The sequence below is a fragment of the Salminus brasiliensis genome, chromosome 1 (genome assembly GCF_030463535.1).
Source record: "Salminus brasiliensis chromosome 1, fSalBra1.hap2, whole genome shotgun sequence".
In the NCBI taxonomy this organism is placed as follows: Eukaryota; Metazoa; Chordata; class Actinopteri; order Characiformes; family Bryconidae; genus Salminus; species Salminus brasiliensis.
The window spans coordinates 83,616,732-83,640,354 of NC_132878.1; the positions used below are offsets into that span (position 1 = coordinate 83,616,732).

Below are 23,623 nucleotides of genomic sequence, written 5' to 3' on the forward strand. Positions count from 1 at the left end.
CGTGGAGAAGCTAGAATATATATATTGCTGCTGTCATACAAAATGGCAAGGAAAAAAACTTCTTAGCTCTTAATGGAAATGTTATGAAAACATTTAATTCCTAGTCATTTTGGAGCTTTTCTATTGGTCCATTTATTATATGTTATACATTGTTAACTCAATCCAAAAAGTAACAGATTCACATTATGTCAAAAATATGAATAACTGTAAAAATGGAGATACAGGGTTTTGTGTAACAGCAACAAATATATACATATATATATATATATATATATATATATATATATATATATATAGTCATTGGTTGGAACATAAGAAATTGCTCTCAAAAACCTCAAATTAAAAAGGTAGCAAATTTACAACCAAAATGCTGACCAAGCTTATGGCATCCACTCAGTTAGCTATAAAAAAATACACAGATTTAATATGAAATCTTTGCTTATGGTAACATTAAGCAATTAAAACATATCACTACTGTCCACTGAAAAACATGTATGTCAATTTTTATCCATTTTAAGTTTTCTCCATCAACTAAACCCTGTAGCTGCTCTTTACACAGTGTAAATCATTCTGGATGAATGGACTAAAAGAAATGCTCTAAATTATTTGGAATAACTGTTATTTTATTGACTTCTATTTAAAGATTTTCTTTCCTTTTCTATAAAGTTGCCATTTTGGAGATGTGTTTTTCATTGGACAGCAACAATATGTAATTCATAGCAGTCTATAAACACAACGCAATTAATTTTTCTTATTTCCAGTTGATCAGAAATTGCCATTTCATATAACCTGAGGTGAACAACTGGATTCAGAATCAGCCAAGCTCAAAATCAGCCAATGTCTGGTCTATTTGGCAGTTTTTATTAGAAAATAATATTATTTATAAGGCAACTTTGGGTCATGGAAAGAACAGGAAATGTGATAGGCTGTTCCATGTGTTTATTATTGTGTAAATACATATTTAATTGACAAGTTAATTACATAAATAAAACCTTTAAATTGCATCTACAGTCGAGTTAGCACCTCCATTTTTTTTCAGTATCACAAAAGTTTATTTCCTGCATAATAAGCAGCAACTTCTTATCCAATATAAACCATGATACAATATCTTGTCTTATAGCCACAAACATATATGGCATCCACTGAAAATACAGAATTCACACTACTGACAGAATTGCTCACTTGTGTCACTGAGCTACGACTGAGAAATAGTTCATATCGAATTACTCTAATAGTTAAACCAGAGGAGCTCTTCTGAATGCTTCCATCTCCTTGCTCTAAATCAAGCTCATCAGCCTGAGGTCAAAGCTACTGATTCAGGCTCTATCGCTCTTTTCGACATCAATTCTTCCAATTACTCTCTCTGTTCAGTCAATTCCTCAATCCATCCAAATTCCAAATAAGCAGTGTATTCTCCCCATTGCTTCATTACACTTGAATAGAAATTGACCACTTGCTTCCAGCGACCAAACTTGTTTATGCTGATCAGCAGAGAAAAAAAAAACACTTGGAGACTTTGGAGGTGTCCTACCTTGCCGACGTAAAGCGGGTCAGTGCCGGTGTATTCCTCCAGTACAAAGAACTGATTCCACACCCAGTTTCTTTTCTGTCTTTGCAGGCTTTCCAACTGGCCTTCAGGGATCTTGTGAGGCGGAGCTGTTGTGGCCCCAAACCTGGAGCTCAGCTCCCCGCAACCCAGGTCTACTAGGGGGAGCAGCAAGATGACAAGCCAAACGATATAAGACATGAGGGGGCCACAACAGGACATCTGGAGGGGCCCCGTTAAAAGGAAAAGGCCTATGCCGATGGAGAACGTCTACAAAAGTCTGGGCTCTTGGTGCTGAGATGTCGTCGTTCAACTGAGCAGAGTGAAAAAGTGAAAAAGTAGGAAAAACGCAGTCATTGAAAAAGTAAGAGCAAGGGAGGAAAAATGCAGACCTCTGCAGTTTTGTAGTACAGTTGCTTCTGGTGCTGCTAGTCTGACTTAAAGTGATGAAATTCCTTGGGCTCTGAAGAACAATGAGGCTCGCTTTAAGGCCAGACGAACTGAGGTCATGGAGGAAATCCCCTCTTCATGGGATGAGTAGAAGAAACTGGCACCTATCGGACAGGACAGAGAGAAATATTGTTAGAAAATGCGTATGAGAGAGAAAGAGAGAGAGAGAGAGAGAGAGAGAGAGAGAGAGAGAGAGAGAGAGGACAGGAAAAAAAAAAACGAGGGGGTGGGTGGGGGTAGAGACAAGAAACTGCCATCAGCAGAATTATATTGGTGACTGCAGTCACTTTATCCAGCCCGTATTAAGTATGCTGATGCAATTATAATGAGAAGTGATGAGGAAGAGGAGGTTAGATGGGGCGCCGAATGATAAATCAACAGTGTCCTTGGTGTACACGAACACGCCTAAGATCCCTACTCAGAGACAAAAGCCAATGCACACTAAAGTGTTAATAAGTCTCTCTGATATAAAAACAGCAAGCTGTTCTAACTAGGTCTTGATTCCTCAGTTCACCCCAATGCTGTTTCCCTCATATGCTGAGTTGTTGCTATTTTGCCATTCAATTTTTAACACTGCAGTTAGTTCAAAAGAGCTCTCCATTCAGTCTCTATTGACTTTTTAAGTCTGCTCTTGGCAGTGACAAAACATGCTGTGTAAAATGTAAAGGACTGTAAACACGTTATAACCTCCACTTCTGACATTATTGCTTAACTTGTTTCCATGACACAGCAAATTAACACATTTTAACACTGCTGGTGTTATAATTTAACACTTACAGATTTAACACTGGCCAATTCGCTGGGGAAGTACTATAAACATGTGTAACATGGATCCAAACCTAAATCTGAGAATGAGAATGACAACTTATCACACACAAAATGTTTTTTAATGAAGAGAACTAATAAATAAGAGGTAGTGATCATAACCAAGGAATTATGTGCAACTCCACCCCCAATGGTACAATATTTAAGTCATGTTTATATTTAAGTAACTGTCGAATTCTGCTGTTTATTTGAGTGTATGAAGTGTAACAATGGAGAACTCACATCTGTCAGTGGTTTCACTATTGTAGTAAAAATGAAAAAAAGAAAAAGAAAAAAATATATATATAATGATAATGCTATACATTTTATTATACATTTTAGCTCCCCAAGCCAGATTATGCAGTAAATTTGTTTGTTACATTAATATATATGAACCACAAATCAGATTAAAGGACATTAATCACTAACTAAATTTACTATCTAGGAAATAAAACAGCAACATATGTTATTTCTTAACTATGTAAGATTTCTTTATTCATTCTAGTACTATCTACACTACAATAAAGATGTCAGGCCATCTTGCAATGAAATAGTAACTAATTTATTTTTTTAAATGAACCTAACATAGTTCAGGCAAAAGTTCTCTTACTTCACACTTTGCTCTGCATCTCAGTTTAAAATCCATATTTTTAATTTGTTTAGTCTGTGTCCCCCTCAATTTGTTCACTGTTTATTCCCATCTGTAGGTAGAAACTTCCCCTGTCGTATGATGTACCCAGACTGGGAAGCTTTTCGCAGTAGAGTGCTGAGCCCTTGCTGGAATTTGAACTTACGATCTCCTCACACCTGAAAAGCAGACAGTTAGACAGTCGTGCCCCTCCACAGCTGTGTAAATGCTCTAGATAAAACATACATTTCTCAGTATATTTACTTCAGAACTTTCAGTTCTGTCTTGGGCACAGCTCTAGGGTGGCACAACTGTCTAAATGCCTGCTTGTCAAGAGCCACAAGATCATACGTTTTAATCCCATTAAAACCTCAGCCCTCCATGGTTAGGGGTCTGAGAATAGGAGGGATTTCCCTGATGTGAAAGGGGGTGTCCTAGTCAACAGATTGAAGTCCAGCTCTTTTGTTGGTTGAGTTCAGCAGAACTAAGATGTGTTTAGGAAAACCTTTACACATAAAGGTTCATAACATAAACTGTACCACTTTATCATATTAAGATGGCCTGCTTTACATTTTTTCCCCTGTGTGCTGTAAAGTTGTAGTAGATGGTGTAGAAAATTCTGTATATACTTTATATAACTGTGTAAAAGTGTAAAAATCCAGGAGAAAAAAAGATGAAGAAAATTAGCAACTTCAGCATGCAGCACAATCCCAAACACACTGACACGAACACACACACACACAAACACACACATCTGTGACTTGTGAGGAAAGGGCAGAGGGACGTGGGTGTTTGGAATATCAATTGGGATTTGTTGAGGCCCTTTGTGCACACCACTCCATTACAGGGGGGAATTACCTTGCCAAGGTCATTAGCTGTGTGTTTTTGCCCCACCGCAAGCTTCCACAGAGAAAAGCCACAAGCCACATGATCTGTGTTGCCATCATCCAGTGGATTAAAAATAAATCTGAGCTGTCAGCAACATGACGAACTCTCCTTCCCTGTTTCTCTCTCTCTCACCGCTGACCTCTACTCCTCTGTGCGTACAGTAGCCCCTCGATCCACTGTCACCCACTGCCACACAGCACCATTAAGCACATGTGGAGGAACCTGCAGTCAACACCATTGCTTGACATCTCACCCCATCTCTGAGAGAAATGGCGCTCCTTGACTGTGCCGGTTTGATGTTTGCTTCATCTTTATTGGTTTAGAGTTGTGCTGAGCTCTCCTGACGTCTCCCAGGGGGGTTTACTGCTGACCATTCCTCTTTTCCGTGTTTTCTCTGGCAAAACATTGCAAGCTAAACAGTGGTTTTGACATGACCTGACAAGACAACAGTTAAATCCTTGCTGCTGTCCCATAATTCACCTCACACCTTCCCTCAGTTTCCCTCAGTTTCTCAGTTTCATTCTACAGACTTTTTCCTGCAGTTCCTACAGTTTTGACAAATCATTGTCAGAATAACAGGAACTGACATGTCATTATTAGTTATTATAAAAGTTTGGACCAAACGATCAAGCTGTTTAATAAATACATCCACAATCACTTATTAATTGATACTTATTACTAATTAACTAATTAACAAAGTTTTGATCTGCCAGTTTCCATCACAAATTTATATTTAGTTTAAAGCGAACAAGCTTATTTAATGATCGAACGGCAATCAAGTATTAATTGATCAATATCAATGACTAATTATCAACTTGCAGTTCAGTTCAGTTCATTTCAATACACTTTACTGCCATGATCATATTTAATTACACTGCTGGGAAATAATTGTTATCTGACATGTCCGTTTCAATTAAAAGCAGATTTTGTCAGATATTATCACATTATTTAATAATTTAATTAACAGTCAATGATTTATTGCCACATTTTGATAATTAACTAACAGTCCCCAATCAGTATCAACTCAGTCTAATGCTCTGTGATATCTATTTACAGTCGTGGAAAATCATTGTCAAAAGGACAGAAATGTACCCGTCACTTTCAATGGCCATCAGATTTTTCTGAATTATTTAGAGATTTAATAATTAAATAATACTTACTTATTAATCGCTACACATTATTTATTAAATATCAACCAACCGCATCACAAATTCTCTTTCTTTCCCCCCTTAGTTCATCGTTCAGAGTTAATAATCCACTTTAAATGGCTGAAAGCAGCTCCATTTTGACACAATGACAAAAACAACTGACATATATCACAAACAAATTTTACACTGGTATTCAATTTTATATAAAAAATACCTGATAAAATGTAATAAAAGTAAATTACTAACTTATTTATTACATATGGTCTATATATATATATATATATATATATATATATATATATATATATATATAGACCACATTATTTTTTTATTAGTTTACTATTAGTATAGTAACTTAGTTTGGACCTTCAATCACCCAGCCTTCATGCACACATTTGTACATGCACACATTTGCATATTTTTGTATTTATTGTGTTTATTGTCTCTGTACTTATTGTCTGTGCACCCAGTCTCCTGTTTTGCAGTACTGTATCATGCCCTTCATACTGTACAAGCTTGTATTAGTATAATGAAATTAAAGTTGAATTGAATTGAATTCCTTATTATTTATTAGCTGCCACATATTATCTTTCTTTCTCTCTGATTGTCTTCTCATATAGTACTTTCTGCTTTCTCCCCTCACTTAGTATTATGTCATTGTATTAAACTTATTAAGCTAATAGTCCACCTTAAAAATGACCTAGCTCAATCAAATGAGTAGCTCAATCCATGTAATTTCAGTTCAGTTTAATTCAGCCGAGTGCTACAATTATGGGTTATGGTATAACAACTGTGAAAATTGTAGAAGTTAGAAGCAGATTTTGGTAATAATCAAATAATTGAATAAATGAAAGAATCAGTAATTACTCATTGCTCATAATGGGCAAAGTGTATATCACAATATATTTATGGTATAGTGAATTGAAAGGTTCTTCACATTCACATCTCTATTACAAACATGCTTCTTTATGGAACCAAAAGTGGATCTTCTATGGCATTGCTCAGAGAACCTTTATTTTAAGGAATATAATAGGAAACAGTAAGCCTATCTTTGTAGATTAACAGTGGCTTATTGGCCTACCTAAAAAAAACAAATAAAATAAACAAATATAAAACAATATATATATATATATATATATATATATATATATATATATATATATATATATATATATATATATATAAACATATTTATAAAAAGTGCTTTTTTATCCACAAAAACATGTGCTTTTCAAGATGCACCTTAAAATCCAATGAAGATGCAAAAAAGATAGTTTAACCCCTTATTAACCCCTTATATATACACACTAAGGTGTATTATTTAGTAACTACAGGGACTGTATAAACTGGTGGGGCTATTCTTTGGTAATAGAAGTGTGTAATAAAACGTACAGTCCACCGGCGGACAGATCAGTGGATCGTAATTGCAAATCAGCTAATAGCAAGTGGGGTTGCATTAACTCTTTTTAATTTCAAACTACACCCAAAAGACAAAGCATCTTTCTTTTTTCACTTATGTAGCTTTCAAAAGTGGCTGAGACTGTGCTGGTGGCAACACATTAGCAAGCATTTGTGCTGTTTGTGATGCATTGTAATTTAATTCTGAACTTATTTGTTGCATACAAGTATTACAGAACAGTATACTACAGTATACAGTAATTATGAACCGAATTTAAATGCTATACACCACATGAACTGTTTACAATTCATATGTATATGGTATGTGTTTCGTAATTACTGTAATAACAATATGCATACATCGTATGAACCATTTAAAATTAATTCTTAGGTATGAGTTCCGAAATTAAAGTAATGGATGAACTGTTATACCGTCTACTACATTCATATTTACATTTACAGCATTTAGCAGACACTACTGCTTATCCAGAGTGACTTACAACAGTGCTTCACTGTTTACTCAAGAATAATCTCAGCTAGTTTGAATAGACTTCAAAGATACCTCTAAGCTTAGATACTACTAAACACAAGTCAATATAGAGATCATAATACTCTTCGTCCAAGTACTTTAGGAAGAGGTGGGTCTTCAGTATGCGTCTCAAGGGAACTTCCCAGGGGAAGTTCGTTCCACCACTTTATTGCCAGGACAGAAAAAAGCCTGGGTGCTACTAGGGGCGTATCATAAGTGTGGCGATATTATGTTTTGCAAAACTGTATTGATTCTCAAAACCACTCGATTTTTAATGAACAGATTATGTGCAAAGATTGGTGGCAGACAGTGGTCTATTTAGTGTTTTGTAAACCCCAACCGCTAGATATCAGTGTTGTACTCCGTCTTAAGATCCCACTGTTCTGACTGCATGTAAAGTCAACTTTTACTCAGATTTGATTCTTTTTTTACTATGACTGTTTTCCTAAAATTTGATTTGGGTTGATATAATTTGGTTTGATATAACTTAGCTAATATTCCAGCTTCTAAAAGCCTGAGAGTAACGCTTGTGCTTCTGTTTGCTCCTTTTCTCTGCAATAATTACAGTCCTGTGTAAAAACTAGCGCTCTGATGGTCTGATGAAAAACCTCACACCTTTCTCACACACTCATCAGGGATCTATTTCTGCAAATGACTAAGGAGAGAATCAGCGCAGGTCAATTTGTGTTTACCGGAGAGAAATGAGAGTAAATAGCAGATCAAAACCTTGTCAGAAAGAGCCGTAGTGTGAGAATTTGAGACGGTCTCGCGTCCATTTCCTAGCTGACCTCCTCCCTTCTCTCTTCTGCATAGTGGTGAGGGTGATTGAGATAATTACTTCAGCCCACTGTGGCCCTTCTCTTTCTACTCACAATCTTTCTCTTGTGCGCTTTTGTCGCTTCTTCTGTCTTTCTATGCCTCAGGCTAGATGAAAACAGCCAACTCTGGAAGTTCTGTGAGTTTTTTTTCCTCTCGTTCCATCTTTTCTGCTGCGCTTTTCACTATTCTTAACAAAGTAATTATTGCAGACTAATAATTAGCACAGAGCTCAATCAACAGCACACTTACAAACCACAGCGCTTCAGTGACTCTGCCTGGCTCGACTGACTGATGATGGTACCTTTTAGCAGTGTTGAAGATAATGTGGTAAGAGCGCAGGCTATCCAACTGGGCCTAAGCATTTTGTGGTGCTCACAATTCAAGTAATGCATAAGAAAACTACAACAAGCTACATTCATTTTCTGTCATCCACAAATAGAATGAAATAGTCACAATCATAAAAGAGCTAAAAAATGATGTGGGGGGGGGGGGTCTCTATTTTCCAGTTGGCCAGTTAGTACAGATGTGTGTGGGTGTCAGGGAGTAATGCTGACATCCACTGCTAACAAAAATTGAGTAGCGACATGACCATACCTTCTCCTGAACGTAAAAATAAAAAGAAACTCTATAGCTATTTTGAAGTAACTACCCCAAACCTACATCCCCCGCTTTAGCACATCCCCAAAGGTGTTGTATTGAATTGAGAGCCGGTGACTGGGAAGGCCACTGCAGAACACAGATCTCATAGTCCTTTTCATGACACCAGTTTGAGAAGCCTTTTGTAGCCATTAGAAGGTACGTAAACTGTGGTCATGAAGGGATGCAGATGGTCAGCAGTTATGCTCAGATCTCTTTATTGGTTTTATTGGTCGCTCTAATAAATCACTACCATATTTGTGATTGATGTATAAAAGATTACAAAGCTTATATACTTATTTTCCAAGCACTTTTAGAGCTCAGTAATGTGGCAAAATGTGGCTCTATGTACAAGTTAATCTAAGCATTAACACGTCTGGATCTACAATACCAGTCAAAGCTTTGGACACATCTGGCTAAATATGTGCTTATCATCATCTTAAAAACATTCCATCTACATGCTAGATTGACCATATTTTCAAAAAAGAGGACAATGAGGACACACATATTTAGGATGCCGTGGGCGGGGGCCTTTAAGCGGGTCTAAGATAATGTGGCAATGTCCATATGTGAGGGTGGAAAAAGCTCTCCAACCATACAACTACTTTATATGAATGTACATTAACACACAAACATTTACTTATTTAGCAAAACCAATAAATAGCCTTAATAGCCTCTATACAACTAGAACTTGGCCTACTTGAAACACCTTGGCCACGAAATCCAAACTACAGTAGATAAATGAGTGCCCCCAGTGTCCTCTTTGTTGAAAACATAAATGTGGTCACTCTAGCATTTGGGTCAAATGTTTTTAAGATGATGATCAGCACACAGTTTACCAGGTGTGCCCAAACGTTTAACTGGTACTACTCACTTGAAAACGTCAATAGCACCATGCTGCATGTCTCAGCTGGGTTGAGCTTAGCTCAGCTAAGGCCTTAGCCAGACTCTATGACAAATGAACCATGCTATTTACATGATCATAACTTAGTTATAGTTATATTATTGAACCTTTGAAGTGCATGTAAATGTAGTTACTCTTTCCACTTTGGCTGCATTACACAACTTCTGCATGCAACGTATACATCAAACGTGAGCCCTTGCATCTTGCTGCCTTTAGTTTAGCTGTTATTGTGTTTGTTTGGGTTTTTTCCATGTCCAAAGAGATCCTGTCAAATCATACACTGCCATTTTCTAAACTATATTTAAAATCACAATTTGCTCTAGTGCTTTGATCTTGTTGGCCTAGCAATTGCAGAGCGGCTCCGGCTCTGACGGGCCTTTTATCTTTTGTGCTTCATAATTCAGAGGATCCAGTAACGTTCAGGGGATAAGTATACACAGAACAAAATGGATTGTCCTGTAACAGTTTTTGCTCAGTACAAGGTGCAGAGTCTCCTACGGAGCTCCACTGGTGACATTCCTTCTTAATAAAATTAATGCTCGGCCCAACTTAGTGAGAGTGTTCTAACGAGATAATTAAGTCCCGTCACTTATTAAGGAATTGGAACAGCTTAATGGTCTCATTCCTGTTGTGGCCATGCCTTAGGATCACAGTGATGTGCCTTTTTTAGTTGTTTTTAAGTTGTTGGATAAACTGAAATTTGAAAATCGTATTTTAACATTGACTTCTACTGACAGTTAAGTTAAGTTTTTTTTTTTCACTCCAAGTGGTCCAGCGGATTAAGAGAATAGCTAGTCTGAATCCCAGGTCATGCTGCCTGCCATCAGCAGATAGAGCCTGAGAGAGCACAATTAACCCTGTTCTCTTTGGGGTTGGTAGATGGCTCTCTTTCTCCCCACATCACTTCATGGCCATGGGCACAGGCATCTGCTAGCTGGGTACACAGCGTTTTCGCAGAGCACTTTGGTGGCCTGGTGGAGTTCCATCGACAGCAGTTCAAAAAGAGGTGGTGGCTGGTTGAGCATGTGTCAGAGGAGTCAGTCCTTTTTTTTCAGAGGAGTGTCAGAGGAGTCAGTCCCCAATTTTTTTTTTTATAATAATAAGTTTTTTTCTGTTTCCTGTAAAACTGCGGATGAAATAAAACAATGTATTAGCATCAAGATAATATATATTTTAGAGTATATGTACTCCATAAAATACCAGTTAATAATAGTCAATTTAGTCTGTTCTGCTGGTTTGGGCTGTTACTAGTGAACATCTTCTCCCTTATAATCTACCAAGAAAAAGGTCATCACTTAGTGGAGTACTTTCTGCAAAGTCTGGACTAAGGGACACAATCATTTTATGGGCAATACATCCTTTGCCAAAACCTGCATTGCTGATATAAGTCAATGTTTGAGTTTGACAGTTATTACTTATATTTTTTACCCAGGTCTAGTAGCTTGGGTGAGATCCTTGTTTGGAATGCAACTTACTTAAGCTATAATGAGACAACGGCTTCAATGTATTGTATCTTCTCCAGGACAACAATTAATACATGACATATTTCTCTATAAAGCATTATGAAATTTGATCAAATGAATAAAACATGTGGCCTGCTTGCTGCTGCCACACACTGCTCTGTAATTTGGATATATGGATTTAAAAAATAGTGTGAAAATCATTTTTTTTTCATTTGTAAATAGCATACAAAATATATGTTGAAAATGCATATAAAAAATTAATTTTTTATTATGTATTTATATTATGTATGTTGAATACTACATACATAATATTTTTTATTCTAACATTTTAAAACTGATGTGGTTATCTCACCACCTGATGCATCAGTGCTTTTTTACACCCCTAGCAGCGAGAAAAGAGTAAAGTGGAATTTTAATGGTGGCCTTGAAGAGGGTGTGTTAAGCAAAAAAGCTGAGAGGGAGGCAAACCACTTTCAAATTCCACATTACTGACTTTCATTCATGTAGACCTCACCAAGACCCCCATCACTGAGAACACACAGGCAGAGTGGTTTCTCAAAGGGAGCTGTTTTTTTTTTTTTGGTTTTGTTTTTTGTGGATTTTTACATAGAATTGAATTTCTTGGCCAGTGGTCAATTCTGACCGATTTCAACATTCCAAATCTAATGCAGTTAAATCCTCACCTGATCCACCAGTGCATTTGTACATGGCTAGTAGGCTTGTGTCAGAATAAACATTGTTACTAGAGAAACTTTCCAGGTCGTACTTCTTGTCTTCCAGCCATGAAACCTTCAAAATCTCAGGCAAACAGTTGTACAGGAACACACACACGATCACACACATAACAAGGATGTGGTCCTTCTTGCGTATGTTTGGGCAATTTTAATGATAGTAGGAGAAAGTAGAACAGATCTGGCCATGGGGCAGAGCGAGAGAGAGAAAGAAAGAGAGAGGGAGAGAGAGATGGCCCAGGTGGCTTGAGTTCGTGGTTAATGCATTGGCAGGAAGTGGTGCGAGGTCAGTTAGATAGACGCAGTGAAATTAATGCCTCTTATTTGTCTAACCTAAAGCCACACCCTCAGGGAGCCATCAGCTGCAGGCACAGAGAGAGAGAGAGCCAGACCAATACATCGAGCAGCAGCAGCAATGCACTGCACACTGAACCTGCGTGGATTATTAACATGTCTTATTGATAGAATGCAGCAATGTGAGCATATACTTCACTTTTGCATGAATACAGGTAGACACCTACAGGCTGCACTCTAAAGTCAGAACATAAATGTCTCTATTTTCGAATGTAGGATCTGTTTTGCCACTCTGTAGGACAACCTTCTAATGTTTGCACCATTTGCACCACTTCATACTATGAGCATTTCCTGATAAATAGAAATTGAGAGTTTAGCATTTTTAACCGTTCAGCCCTGCATTCATTGCAGTTCAGTTTAACTCTTGTTTAAACTTGATGTAGTGGAAACTCTGGTAAGTGTCTTTGGTTGAACTATGGGTGGATAGTTTTGACCTCTGCCTGGTACCTAAAATCTGATTTTTGCCTAACCCATGTCTTTGTTTTCTTCATTGGTTTTTGCCTGGTCTGTATCATTTACTGTCTCTGTGGATTATCTTGTTTTCATGAAAGACTGACTTGTTTTATCCGCAAGTGTCAGGTTCATCCAACCAGCGTTACAATTAATGAAAAGTTGAACAAAAATATTTCTGTATGTTAATTCTTAGAAAATCAGAAAGCCAGTCATATGTTTAAAAATATCAGAAAATTAGAATCGACCAAGAAAAACGATTCATCTCTAATGCTCTTATAATTATGAATCCAATTGTCCTTGGAAATGAAACAAATCCTAAATAACAAAACATTGATGAATGTCAGAATCTTTGAGAAAAGTCTTAAGAACAATAGGTAAATGAGACCAAAAGTGTTTGTATCAGCGACAGATGTATGAGTGTGAAGGTTAAAAGATCACATGATATAAAGGTTCTTTGTCAATTTAAAGGCTCTAGACACTCACATATTTACTAGTACAAACATGGCTCTTTATCTGGTTCTTCTATGGCATCACTCCAAGTACAATTAGAATTTTATTTATAAGAGGGTAGTCCAAATTATTTGAAATTAAATCATGTTACATTGACATACAATAAAATGACATACATTTCTTCCACCTCTTATAAAATGAATATCTCAGGGATGTAAGGTTTTATCACAGCAGCACCCCTTTTTGTTTCCGTTATCTTCCATTAACATTGCACAAGCTATAAAAGCTACAAAAATACCCTGTGTTTGTGAGGTGCAGCCTTTCCCATTAGCTTGACTTCAACCTTCACTTCACAAAGTATTTGGCACTGAAAACTCTTTCAAATCCAGCCATCTGAAAGAGAAGCATTTGAGGGCAAGCATTCAGGGATACACAAGTGAGCAAGGTGGCGTTCAGAGCACGGCCCTGAATTGGGCGTGTAAAGCACCTGATGAAAGGCTGACGGAGAAAGACCATTTTTGGATTGCACAATACTGACTTCCCTTTTGTAGACCTCGCCAAGACTCCATCAGAGAGTCAAAGACAGAGAGAGAGAGAGAGAGAGAGAGAGAGAGAGGGAGAGAGATATATGTTGGCCAGTATTTTTTTATTCATATTGAGTGGTAGTACTTAGCACCATCTGCCTAATACTGAGTTGGCCTCCCTTCTGCCACCTCAACAGATCTGAACATTTGAGGTATGGACTTTACAAGGCTGCTGAAGGTGTCTTGTGGTATCTGGTACAAAGACGTTAGCAACAGATCATTAAAGTCCTGTAAGTTATGAGGTGGAGCGTCCATTAGTATTAGTAAGCCATAGGTGCCCATGACCCATCAATAGTTCACAACTTGGTCCAACTTTTCTTGGACCACTTTTGGTAGGTACTGACCACTGACCACCCTTTGACCGATGCCACTGTAGATGAAAATAATGTTTTTTACCTCACCTTTCAGCTGTGCTAATGCTATGTAATATATATGTATATGTATACATATATATGTAGGCATATGTAATATATGTATGATGAGTTTTGTTTCCGTCCTGCAAAATTACTTGAAAGGTATGAGGAAAATGACATTCTAATGCCGTGTAAAGTACCTGGTGAAAAGCCGCTTTCAGTTTGCACATTATTGACTTCATTGATCTAGACTCTCATCACTAAGAACACACAGTGAAATAAGTGCAAAGGGGTCAATAATCAATCCGGTAAGTGGTCAATATTTCAAACATTCACAACCAAGTACAATTGAATCCTACTTTAAAACATTAGTGTATTTCTGACCAATAAAACTGTTTTAAATTTGCTTTTCACTTTTTCTTTACATTAACTTCACAATTACATTTTTCTTCTGATGTAAAGTCGCTATTTTGGAGATACAAGGTTTTTGCGTAATACTGACAATTTTATCATATTGTGTACAGGTAGTACATGTGTTATACATATGTACTATATTGCCAAAAGTATTCACTCATCTGCCTTTGCATGCATATGAACTTGAGTGACATCCCATTCTTAACCCACAGGGTTTAATATGATGTTGGGTCACCCTTTGCAGCTACAACAGCTTCAACTCTTCTGGGAAGGCTTTCCGCAAGGTTTAGGAGTGTGTTTAGGGGAATTTCTGACCATTCTTCCAGAAGTGCATTTGTGAGGTCAGACACTGATGTTGGACGAGAAGGCCTGGCTCGCAGTCTCCACTCTAATTCATCCCAAAGGTGTTCTATCAGGTTGAGGTCAGGACTCTGTGCAGGCCAGTCAAGTTCTTCTACACAAAACATGCTAATTCATGTCTTTTTGGACCTTGCTTTGTGCACTGGTGCGCAGTCATTTTGGAACAGGAAGACGGAAAAGCATGATTTATCACTGCTCTACTGTCTATCCGATGCTTTGCATTGCGCTTGGTGATGTAAGGCTTGGATGCAGCTGCTCGGCCATGGAAACCCATTCCATGAAGCTCTCTGTGTCCTGTCCCGGTACCACGCTGGAATTCACTGAACTCCTAAGAGCGACCCATTCTTTCAAAAAATGTTTGTAGAAGCAGTTTGCATGTCTAGGTGCTTGATTTTATACACCTGTGGTCATGGAATTGTTTGAAACACCTGAATTCAGTATTTTGGATGGGTGAGTGAATACTTTTGGCAATATAATTGTATGTTTATACAGTTCAAATATATGTTCCATTCATAAAAGTCTAATTTAAAAAATGTTGGCATAAGTCATATATATTCCAATATGTGACAAATACACTGCATGTTCAAATGTTTGTGGACTCCCCTTCTAATGAATGCATTTCATTACTTTAAGTTACACCCACTGCTGACACAGATGCACACGCACACAGCTCCTCTGGTCTCTGTAGAGACGTATTGCCAATAGAGAAGATAAACATGAAGCCTAAGCCATGAGGCCTAATGCCAGACCTGAGCTAGAGGGGTATAAAGCCCCCCAGCATTGAGCTGTTGAGTAATGGAACTGTGTTCTCTGGACTGATGGTGCTCCATCCAATACTTTTGGGACGAGTTAGGGCCTTGGGGATGGAATGAGATGGTGTGGAGATCGCCCAACATCCTGACCTCACTAATGCTCTTGTCCCTGAATGCCATCAAATCCTCACAGAAGTGCTCCAACATCTAGTAGAAAGTCTTTCCTGGACAGTAGAGACAGTTACTTCAACAAAAGCAGGACAAACCTTTTTTTAATACCCCTGATTTCAGAAGAAACAATGAATGAGGAGGTGTCCCAATACTTTTTTCCATGTACTGTATATGTATACGTGTCAACGTCACGCAAAAACCTCTCAATGGCAATGGCAACTTTACATAAGATAGAAAAAACCTTTCTAACTTTCAATGGAAATAATTAATTCTAGGTCATTTTGGAGCATTTGGTACAACGCAAAGATCTGCCAGGTTCAAATTATATCAAAAAACGAATTAACTTTATATATTTATAGATATATATATCTGTATATTATATATAAGGAGAGAGAGATAGAAAGTGACATAAAAGAAGACTAAGATAGAGAATGGCTCTCCTTCCCTTCCTATCCCATTCTGCTGCCTTGAGCACAGGCAGCAGAGACCATGGCAAAACCAATCCAAGGTCAGCTAAGCGCAGATCATATAGAGCGGCGCACACAGCTGTCCCACAGATTACACGCCGTAACCTCACCTAGTGCCTCCTCGCTCTGCTGGGAAGGTTAAAGGGTTGAAATCAAACAATAATGGAAGCAGTCTTAAGGGCGTATGAGTCAGAGATTTTGGGCGATAACTCATCTCTTTATCATTAGCTTGACAGGATCTGACAGGGCTGCCCTATCTCCAATCTGAAGCTTGCATCATTCACTAAAACGAGCCCCACCGGCCGTACAAAGCCAGCAGAATAAAGAGATTTGTAATGAGCTTTATATTTTAAAAATGCCTCATCCCAATTTAAATGATATAAAACCTAGTACACTGCCCCAAGTCATGGAGCGAGAACAGACGGCGGACTCACTTTGTAGTAGCAAAGTAGGAATGTTAAATAAAAGGCTGTGGTTAGAACTGGACCAATGAAGTTAATGCTATCACAAAGCTTATCAATCAAATGTGTTATAATAATTATATGAGTGTGTGTATTGCACTGTTAATATGCAAATTCATTAGCTCACAGTTTTCCCCAACTGCACTCTTCTTAAGCTCATATTTAAAGAAATGTTGCTGATAACTTTATATGTTTAGTTGAGGTATATACGTTATGCAAAGTGTTTCTTTCAGTTTGAGGTGATGCAAGTAGAGAAATTGTGATCTAATGATGTACTAAAGCTTTTGCAAATAACAATCGTTATGTCTGAAACCGTCACACCAACCTAAACATGCAGTTTATGGGCAAAAATTGATTTCCTCCTCCAAACTAATGCATTTGAAGCACTTTAGTCATATAAATAATGAAGCCCACCCAGCAAACACATGCTAAAAAGACAAGAAAAAAAGTTGATGGTTGGTTGAAAAGTGAAAGGTGAAAAGCCGTCGTTTTCAGGTCATTGAAAAAACATCTATAGTTGCATTGGGTGGAGGCCCCTCACTGCTGCAGGAGCAGTCCTTGTCCAAGATCTAGTCCAGCCGTAGTTTGTGTTTGTACACGATGTTTAATCAACTTATGTCCATGGCTATATTAGAGCTATATGTGGGCTGAAAAAAATGTCCATTTGGGCTAAATTTGGACCAAATCAGATGAACAAAACACAGCCCAATTTTCCACATCTCTTTTTGGGCTAAGTTAACTCCATGATAAGCCAACCAGATTTAGCCCAACACATGCATAAGCCGTCTGGTGCTGAGTGGGAAAGATCCAGCAGAAAATGGATAGAGATGTTAACCATGTGGCTGTTTATATATTCATGATTTTTACATATACATGTATACATTTATACTTGATTAGATGTTTAGCTTGTGCTGACCAGTTTTCCATGCTTTTTTCCCTGCCTTACAGTTAAAATTAGCTGTAAATTGGCTGCTAAATCTGTGTTGTTGAGTAATAATGGCAAAAAAAGGGCTAAATTTCTAAAAGACACCACCAGTAACTTTAAGAGGAAATAGTGGTATCGTCTGATGGTGCCTGTTATCCAGTGTGATGGTGCCTTTGCTGCTGCCAAACACTAACGCTAGGCTGACCAAGACAAGAGCCAATGCTGTTAGCTGGGGCCAGGGCCCCTTTGGGCCATCTAAAGGTAATGCTAGAATGACCAGTAAAATTGTTACATAATTTTGCTTTGTGCTTAACTGGACTGAAGGACAGTTAGTTAGCAGTAAAACCAGTTCTGTAGCTATGCCATTATTCTCAGTTAGACTACTGATGTTCTCACACAGTCTCACATTATAGCATTCTGAACTCTGAAGTGCTTATGACTCGAGGGCAGTGCAGAACAGACACAAGGCCAATTATGCTCCACTGATGTTACTCTTACATGTCATGAAAATATTAAATCCGGTGTGAATTCTGTGTAAGCTACACACAAAATACATAAATATAAACAATGACAGGTCAAAATTGTGGACATTTAATTCTCAGAATTAATAAAGCAGACTGAGGCGTGTTATCATGTTTATGCACATGCAATTACACAGTAATCGAGCTGGACTAATTGCAAGCCACTAGCAAGCCAACTGTGCAAATTTAACTTTATCTTTTTGTTAGAAAGTAGGAAGGACGTAGGAACAGGTCTGACTTGTGATTGTATAACAGTTGAGCTGTGCTGTTTATAGTAAAAATGAAATACTTGTTTGAATGTAATGTTGTATGAATTTACTTACTAGTACCAATTCACTTCAGTTTAGAGCATTATTAAGTCCTTATTAGCTTTAGTCAGACTTAGACACACTTAAAGACATTATCAGACAAAGCTTTTTTTTTTTTTTTTCTAAATCTGATAAGCCTCTCTGTGCAGTGGTGCTCTACTGCCATTCACATAGCCAGAGGAGCTCCACTACTGAGCTTATCTTTCACAGTAAGGCTCTATGATGTATCAAAATAGCAGCTCTTGAGGACTTTCTAGAAGCTGTAGAGAGCAGGAATCTGGCTACACAATGCTGTTCATCATTATTTTTTTTACTACCATTTTGGGAAGAATGCAGCAAAAGCAGGTCAATATTTTAAAGTTAATTACTAAAATACACTATATGGACAAAAGTACACATTACACACGGACACATTACACCTTCAAGGTGTTGGTCCCCTCTCTGCAGCTCTAACAGCAGGTTTGGAACTCAGCACTCAACACTTGGAGACCCTGCTCTGTAGCATTACGTGGTCTGCCGCTTCATGTCAGAGTTGCTGAGGTTCCTAAACGCTTTTCAGTAACACCACACACAGTTGAGGGTGGAATATTTAGGATGTACTATTACAGTACCATGCTGGAGCTCTTTAGAACTCACTGAATAATTTAGAACACCTGAATACAATGATTAAGTGCTGTGTCCCAATATTTTTGTCTATTTTACAAACTTTGTTGTTTCGGTATACGTTAAACTTAAGTCTACAAAGCAAAATTAAGGTTACAGACATGTGGACACACTGCTGTATTTATAATTGTTGTTAAAAATGCCCAGGGATGTTTACTAGAAGCGAATAATTGAACGTTATGCTGTGTCACATATAATATACAGCACATATTGATCTACTAAATCATATAAACACATGAACCAGAGCAATGGAGCAAGCGAACCACATACGCCACACTTTAGGAGGAGTGTACACACACATTTTATTTGAAATAAAGAATGTCAATATAATGATTAAGTGTGTGTTTACTGTTATGTGTATTTTTATATATTAAACCAATGTTTTTACCTAAATATTGGTCTAATCTGTTCATTATTGCTCATTTTACTCATGCTCAGCCCTCCTAGACAATTACTGTTCACACAAACTCAAAATCAGGCACCCACAGCTATAATTACTGGTTATGTGCATGATGATTGACACTCATATATTTACAGACATGGTTTCTGACAGTTTTATGAGAATGATATCTGTGGTGAAGAACCCTTTCTGGTTCTGTAAAGAACTTTTGGCCCAGGCCCTGGAGGACTTCTATAAAGAACTTTCAAAGAATGGCTGGACACAATGCTAAAGGGGTCATTATGCCCCTTAACCAAAAAAGTGGGAACTTTTCAGTCACATCATATTCTCATCACACTTGACCACATGACATATCCAAGGATGCAGCAGCAGAAAACAGTGAAAGGTCAGAGATATTGGAACCTAGGGGACTTTGACATTTCATCTGCTTTAGTGGACCATGAAGGGATCTGCACCTCTGACCTTGCGCCACAGTCTTAGCTCACAGCTTCGAGAATTCTATTTTAAATATCAGTGGTATTCTCAGGTCAGTGCAGAGAATCTTACCAAATCATTCAAGGAGGCAATAAAGTGAGAGGAAGGAGGAGCAACAAGTTGGGAATGATGGGAATGATGACTTGGAGTCATTATGTGCTCATGCCTGCTGATGAAGTTAACACTAAGGTTAGATCTTGGCAGTATGAAGAGGAGAACAATCACAGCTTTATAATAGTTTTATATAGCAGGAGAGACAGTTGCAGCTGGGCCCCTTAAGTCTCTATTGGGCCATATAACAGATGCTACACCCAACTGTATACCCGTGACTCACAAAAGATCCAATTTCTTAACAACAAACCTCATCGGTTAATTTCCATTCACACTAGGCGGAGTCATACTTTTGAAAATGTTGCAAACCATGTCCATAAACTTTTTTAGGGTCATAATCATCATGCAGATAAACAGTGCTCATATCAACATTCATTCATCTCTAAAAACAACAAAAGCTCGTTTGAGGCTGACCATATGGACATATGGAGTCCATAAGTCCTCTGGATGACAGTTTTATGGTCAGATTATACAAGGACATTTGAGGAGGAAAGGTTACACATTCAACCCCAAGAATACTGTGCTGGAGAATACCGGTAATGGACATTTTACCAAATACTAGGTGTGCACATGGACATTTGTGCCTTAGAAAATAAAACCTAATACCGGCATGACATTTTAGTCCATGATGAGTGTACATAAACATCTGACCACTGCTGTAAATGTACAGCATGCATCTTAATTTTCCACTTTTTGAAATAATCAGAAACTGGTTGTTGTCCTAACTGTTTAGGACAGTATATTAGTTATCTATGTATGTATTTATTTATTTACTATTTATAATTAATCATTTACAAATGATCTTATTTTACTGCAGTAAAGAAAATCTAGTCCCTTAAAATAAAAAATAACAATTTAAATTCAATTGAATCATTCAGATTTACTTTTAACTGTCTAATCATGAATGAAAAGGTCACTCAAAAAGGAAAACTCCAAAATTACAAAAGCACGAAATTATTTTGTATGGCCACAGGAAATTGGCATATTATAGTTACTGGTATAACTGTCACTGGTATAAAATCCCCTAAAAATGGCAATACAGAAAAAGAGCAGAATGACTCAGTATGTCTGCATTTTGGTTAATGACCACACTGAAAATATTTTAGAAATGAACAGCCATGATTCATTTATAATTTCATGAGAGTAGACTAATTATCAAATTAATTTAGAAAAAAAATGTCTGGCCAGGGATATAAATTAGATTTAACTCTTGGAAAAATGCCCAGAACGTATGGCACTCGATTTGTTCTAATCTCCTCAGACTGTAATCTTGGTGATTTGGGGTAGCTGACATAAATAATGGACCAGTAGCTAAGAAGCCTTTTGTAAAATACCAAATGCAAGCTTTTAACCATCTTGTATGCCTCTATGTGTGCTGTCCTTTCTACCACTTGGTTAAAATTTCATATTATGATTAATGTCAGTACAATTTACACAGACAGATGTTTGCACCTTTGTGATATTTTCCTCCTCTACTGTCTCAATAAACGAGTACCAAAAGGAGCCCTGGACAGCTTACACCCTTAAAGAAAAGGTTCTGAGAAGATTCTCCTGTATGTGGTTCTTTAAAGAACCTTTTAAAAATGATATAATATAGGACCTAAAAAACATCCCACTAAGCCAATGTGGAATATAGAACATTTTGCCAAGCGTGTATGGAGCACCTCAATATTCTCCATGTATTCACTCAACATAGCATGATATCAGTCATACAGATACATGTTCCTCAGTGGCTCCTTGCTTAGATTTATGGATCTAGGGAAAACATTTAAGTATCATGAACCTTCTGAACCTAATTCAAAGAACTTCAGGTGAGGAAAGGAGGTTTATTCTGAGGAACTGCTTTTGGCACTGCTTTATAAAGTGGAACTCCACCAGACTGTTATAGTTTGGCATAATTAATATTTTGAGTTGTGAGATGTGAAGGAGGACATTCAGGCTGGTTTGATGTGAAATGCTCCATTCTAGAACATTAACCAGCTAAATTTTTTGTCATGCTCTACACCCATGGTGGTGAGAGGAGCCAAATAAAATAGGAATAGAAACTAAATGCTATACATCACAGAAAGCCATTAAAAGAGATGGTCATGAATGGTCCGATCGCAGGCACATCGATTTTCCAAGGTTTTGAGAGAATGTTTGGGGTGAAAACATTTTTTCTTCTTCTGAATTTATAGCAGAGCGGAACATACAAGGTTTTGTAAGGTAAAATATATCAAGAATAATGGAATGTGTCAGATTGACCACTATTTTAACATGATCAACATTACATTAAACTCAGGAGAATTGTAGTTTCACAGATCAGTTAAATAACACATCATCATATCATATATAATCAGGTGGAATTCCCCTTTAAGATGTCTTGGTACATTGTAGACTAGTAGTACGGTACCCAACCCTGCCCCATTCACCGGTGTGCTTAATGGAAATGTCCCTGTGAAGTTTGCAGTAGCTGTTCTCCTACAGCCAGAACAATCCCAGACTGAAAGAATCAACCCCATCATTTTTCCACTTGAAGGTCAGTATGACAAACACACGATGATTGCTCAGTGGCCAATCCTAAGGAGACTCCATGACCAAGGGTTTGGAGTCCAGCACGCTGCCCCCTAGCCCACAAAGTGTGACCAGAGATGACCAGACACTTCAAACACTCCGAGATACGATGCGCAGCAACAGCATCCACAACTCTATAGCTATATCTAGACTGTTCAGCCTACTGCCAATCCTGGCTTGGCACCAGCTTCCAACCTCAAGTTCTGCTCTCTCTCTCTCTCTGGAGCTCTCTCTCTGGAGCTCTCTCTCTCTCTGGAGCGTGGAAGCAGTGCGCGTCCCTGAGCGTAAGTGTCTTTGGAACACGCATCCATTCAACAGCTCGCCGCAGAGGAACCGCTTGCCATCTGAATGCCAATGACAAGAAGCCGGAGCCACCGCGCAGCTCCGAGCACACGAACACACGCACGCACCAGTTCACACAAGTAGCAACAGTTAAGTGCGTGCCGAGCGCGAGCAGTGGATTAACAGCGCACCATCACAGACTTACCTCGCGTGGCAGCGCTGCTCGTTACCGCACGGTCACCTCGTGGCGCGGAGCTGCGTGTCTGGCGAGCTGGAGCCGAGGACGCTAAAAAAAAAAGTTACTCGCGCAACACACGAGTGAACTGCTGTGGTTCTCACCAGCCTGAGACTTCACCGAAATGCAGGTGTGCTCATCAGACAGGAGTGGAATAAGGCTTTAAAAAACGGACACGGTTAATCCTGTGGCGCGCGCAGGAGAGAAGATGCGTAAAGACTGGCGCTCAGGCGACCAGTGCAAAGTGTTCATACTGGTGGGTTGAGGGGAGCTCTCTCTCTCTCTCTCTCTCTCTCTCTCTCTCTCCCTGCCCCCTCCTCTCCTTCTCTATCTCTCTAACAAAAGTTGACTCGTGTGTTCTGCTGTGGTTTATGTCATCCTGAATGCC

The 23,623-nt window shown here is 38.2% G+C and overlaps 1 protein-coding gene across 1 annotated transcript in view; it reads right to left on the reverse strand.

The window, feature by feature from the left end:
* The window catches only part of LOC140536643 (cadherin-7-like), a 180,789-nt gene extending 157,313 nt beyond the window's left edge, over positions 1-23,476 (reverse strand). The window contains exons 1-2 of the mRNA XM_072658570.1: positions 23,206-23,476; positions 1,532-2,100 (exon numbers count right to left, since the gene is read on the reverse strand). Coding sequence (XP_072514671.1) covers positions 1,532-1,768 — 237 coding nt within the window. The 5' untranslated portion in view covers positions 1,769-2,100; positions 23,206-23,476. The remainder of the gene's footprint in view (positions 1-1,531; positions 2,101-23,205) is intronic.
* Positions 23,477-23,623: the final 147 nt, after the last annotated feature.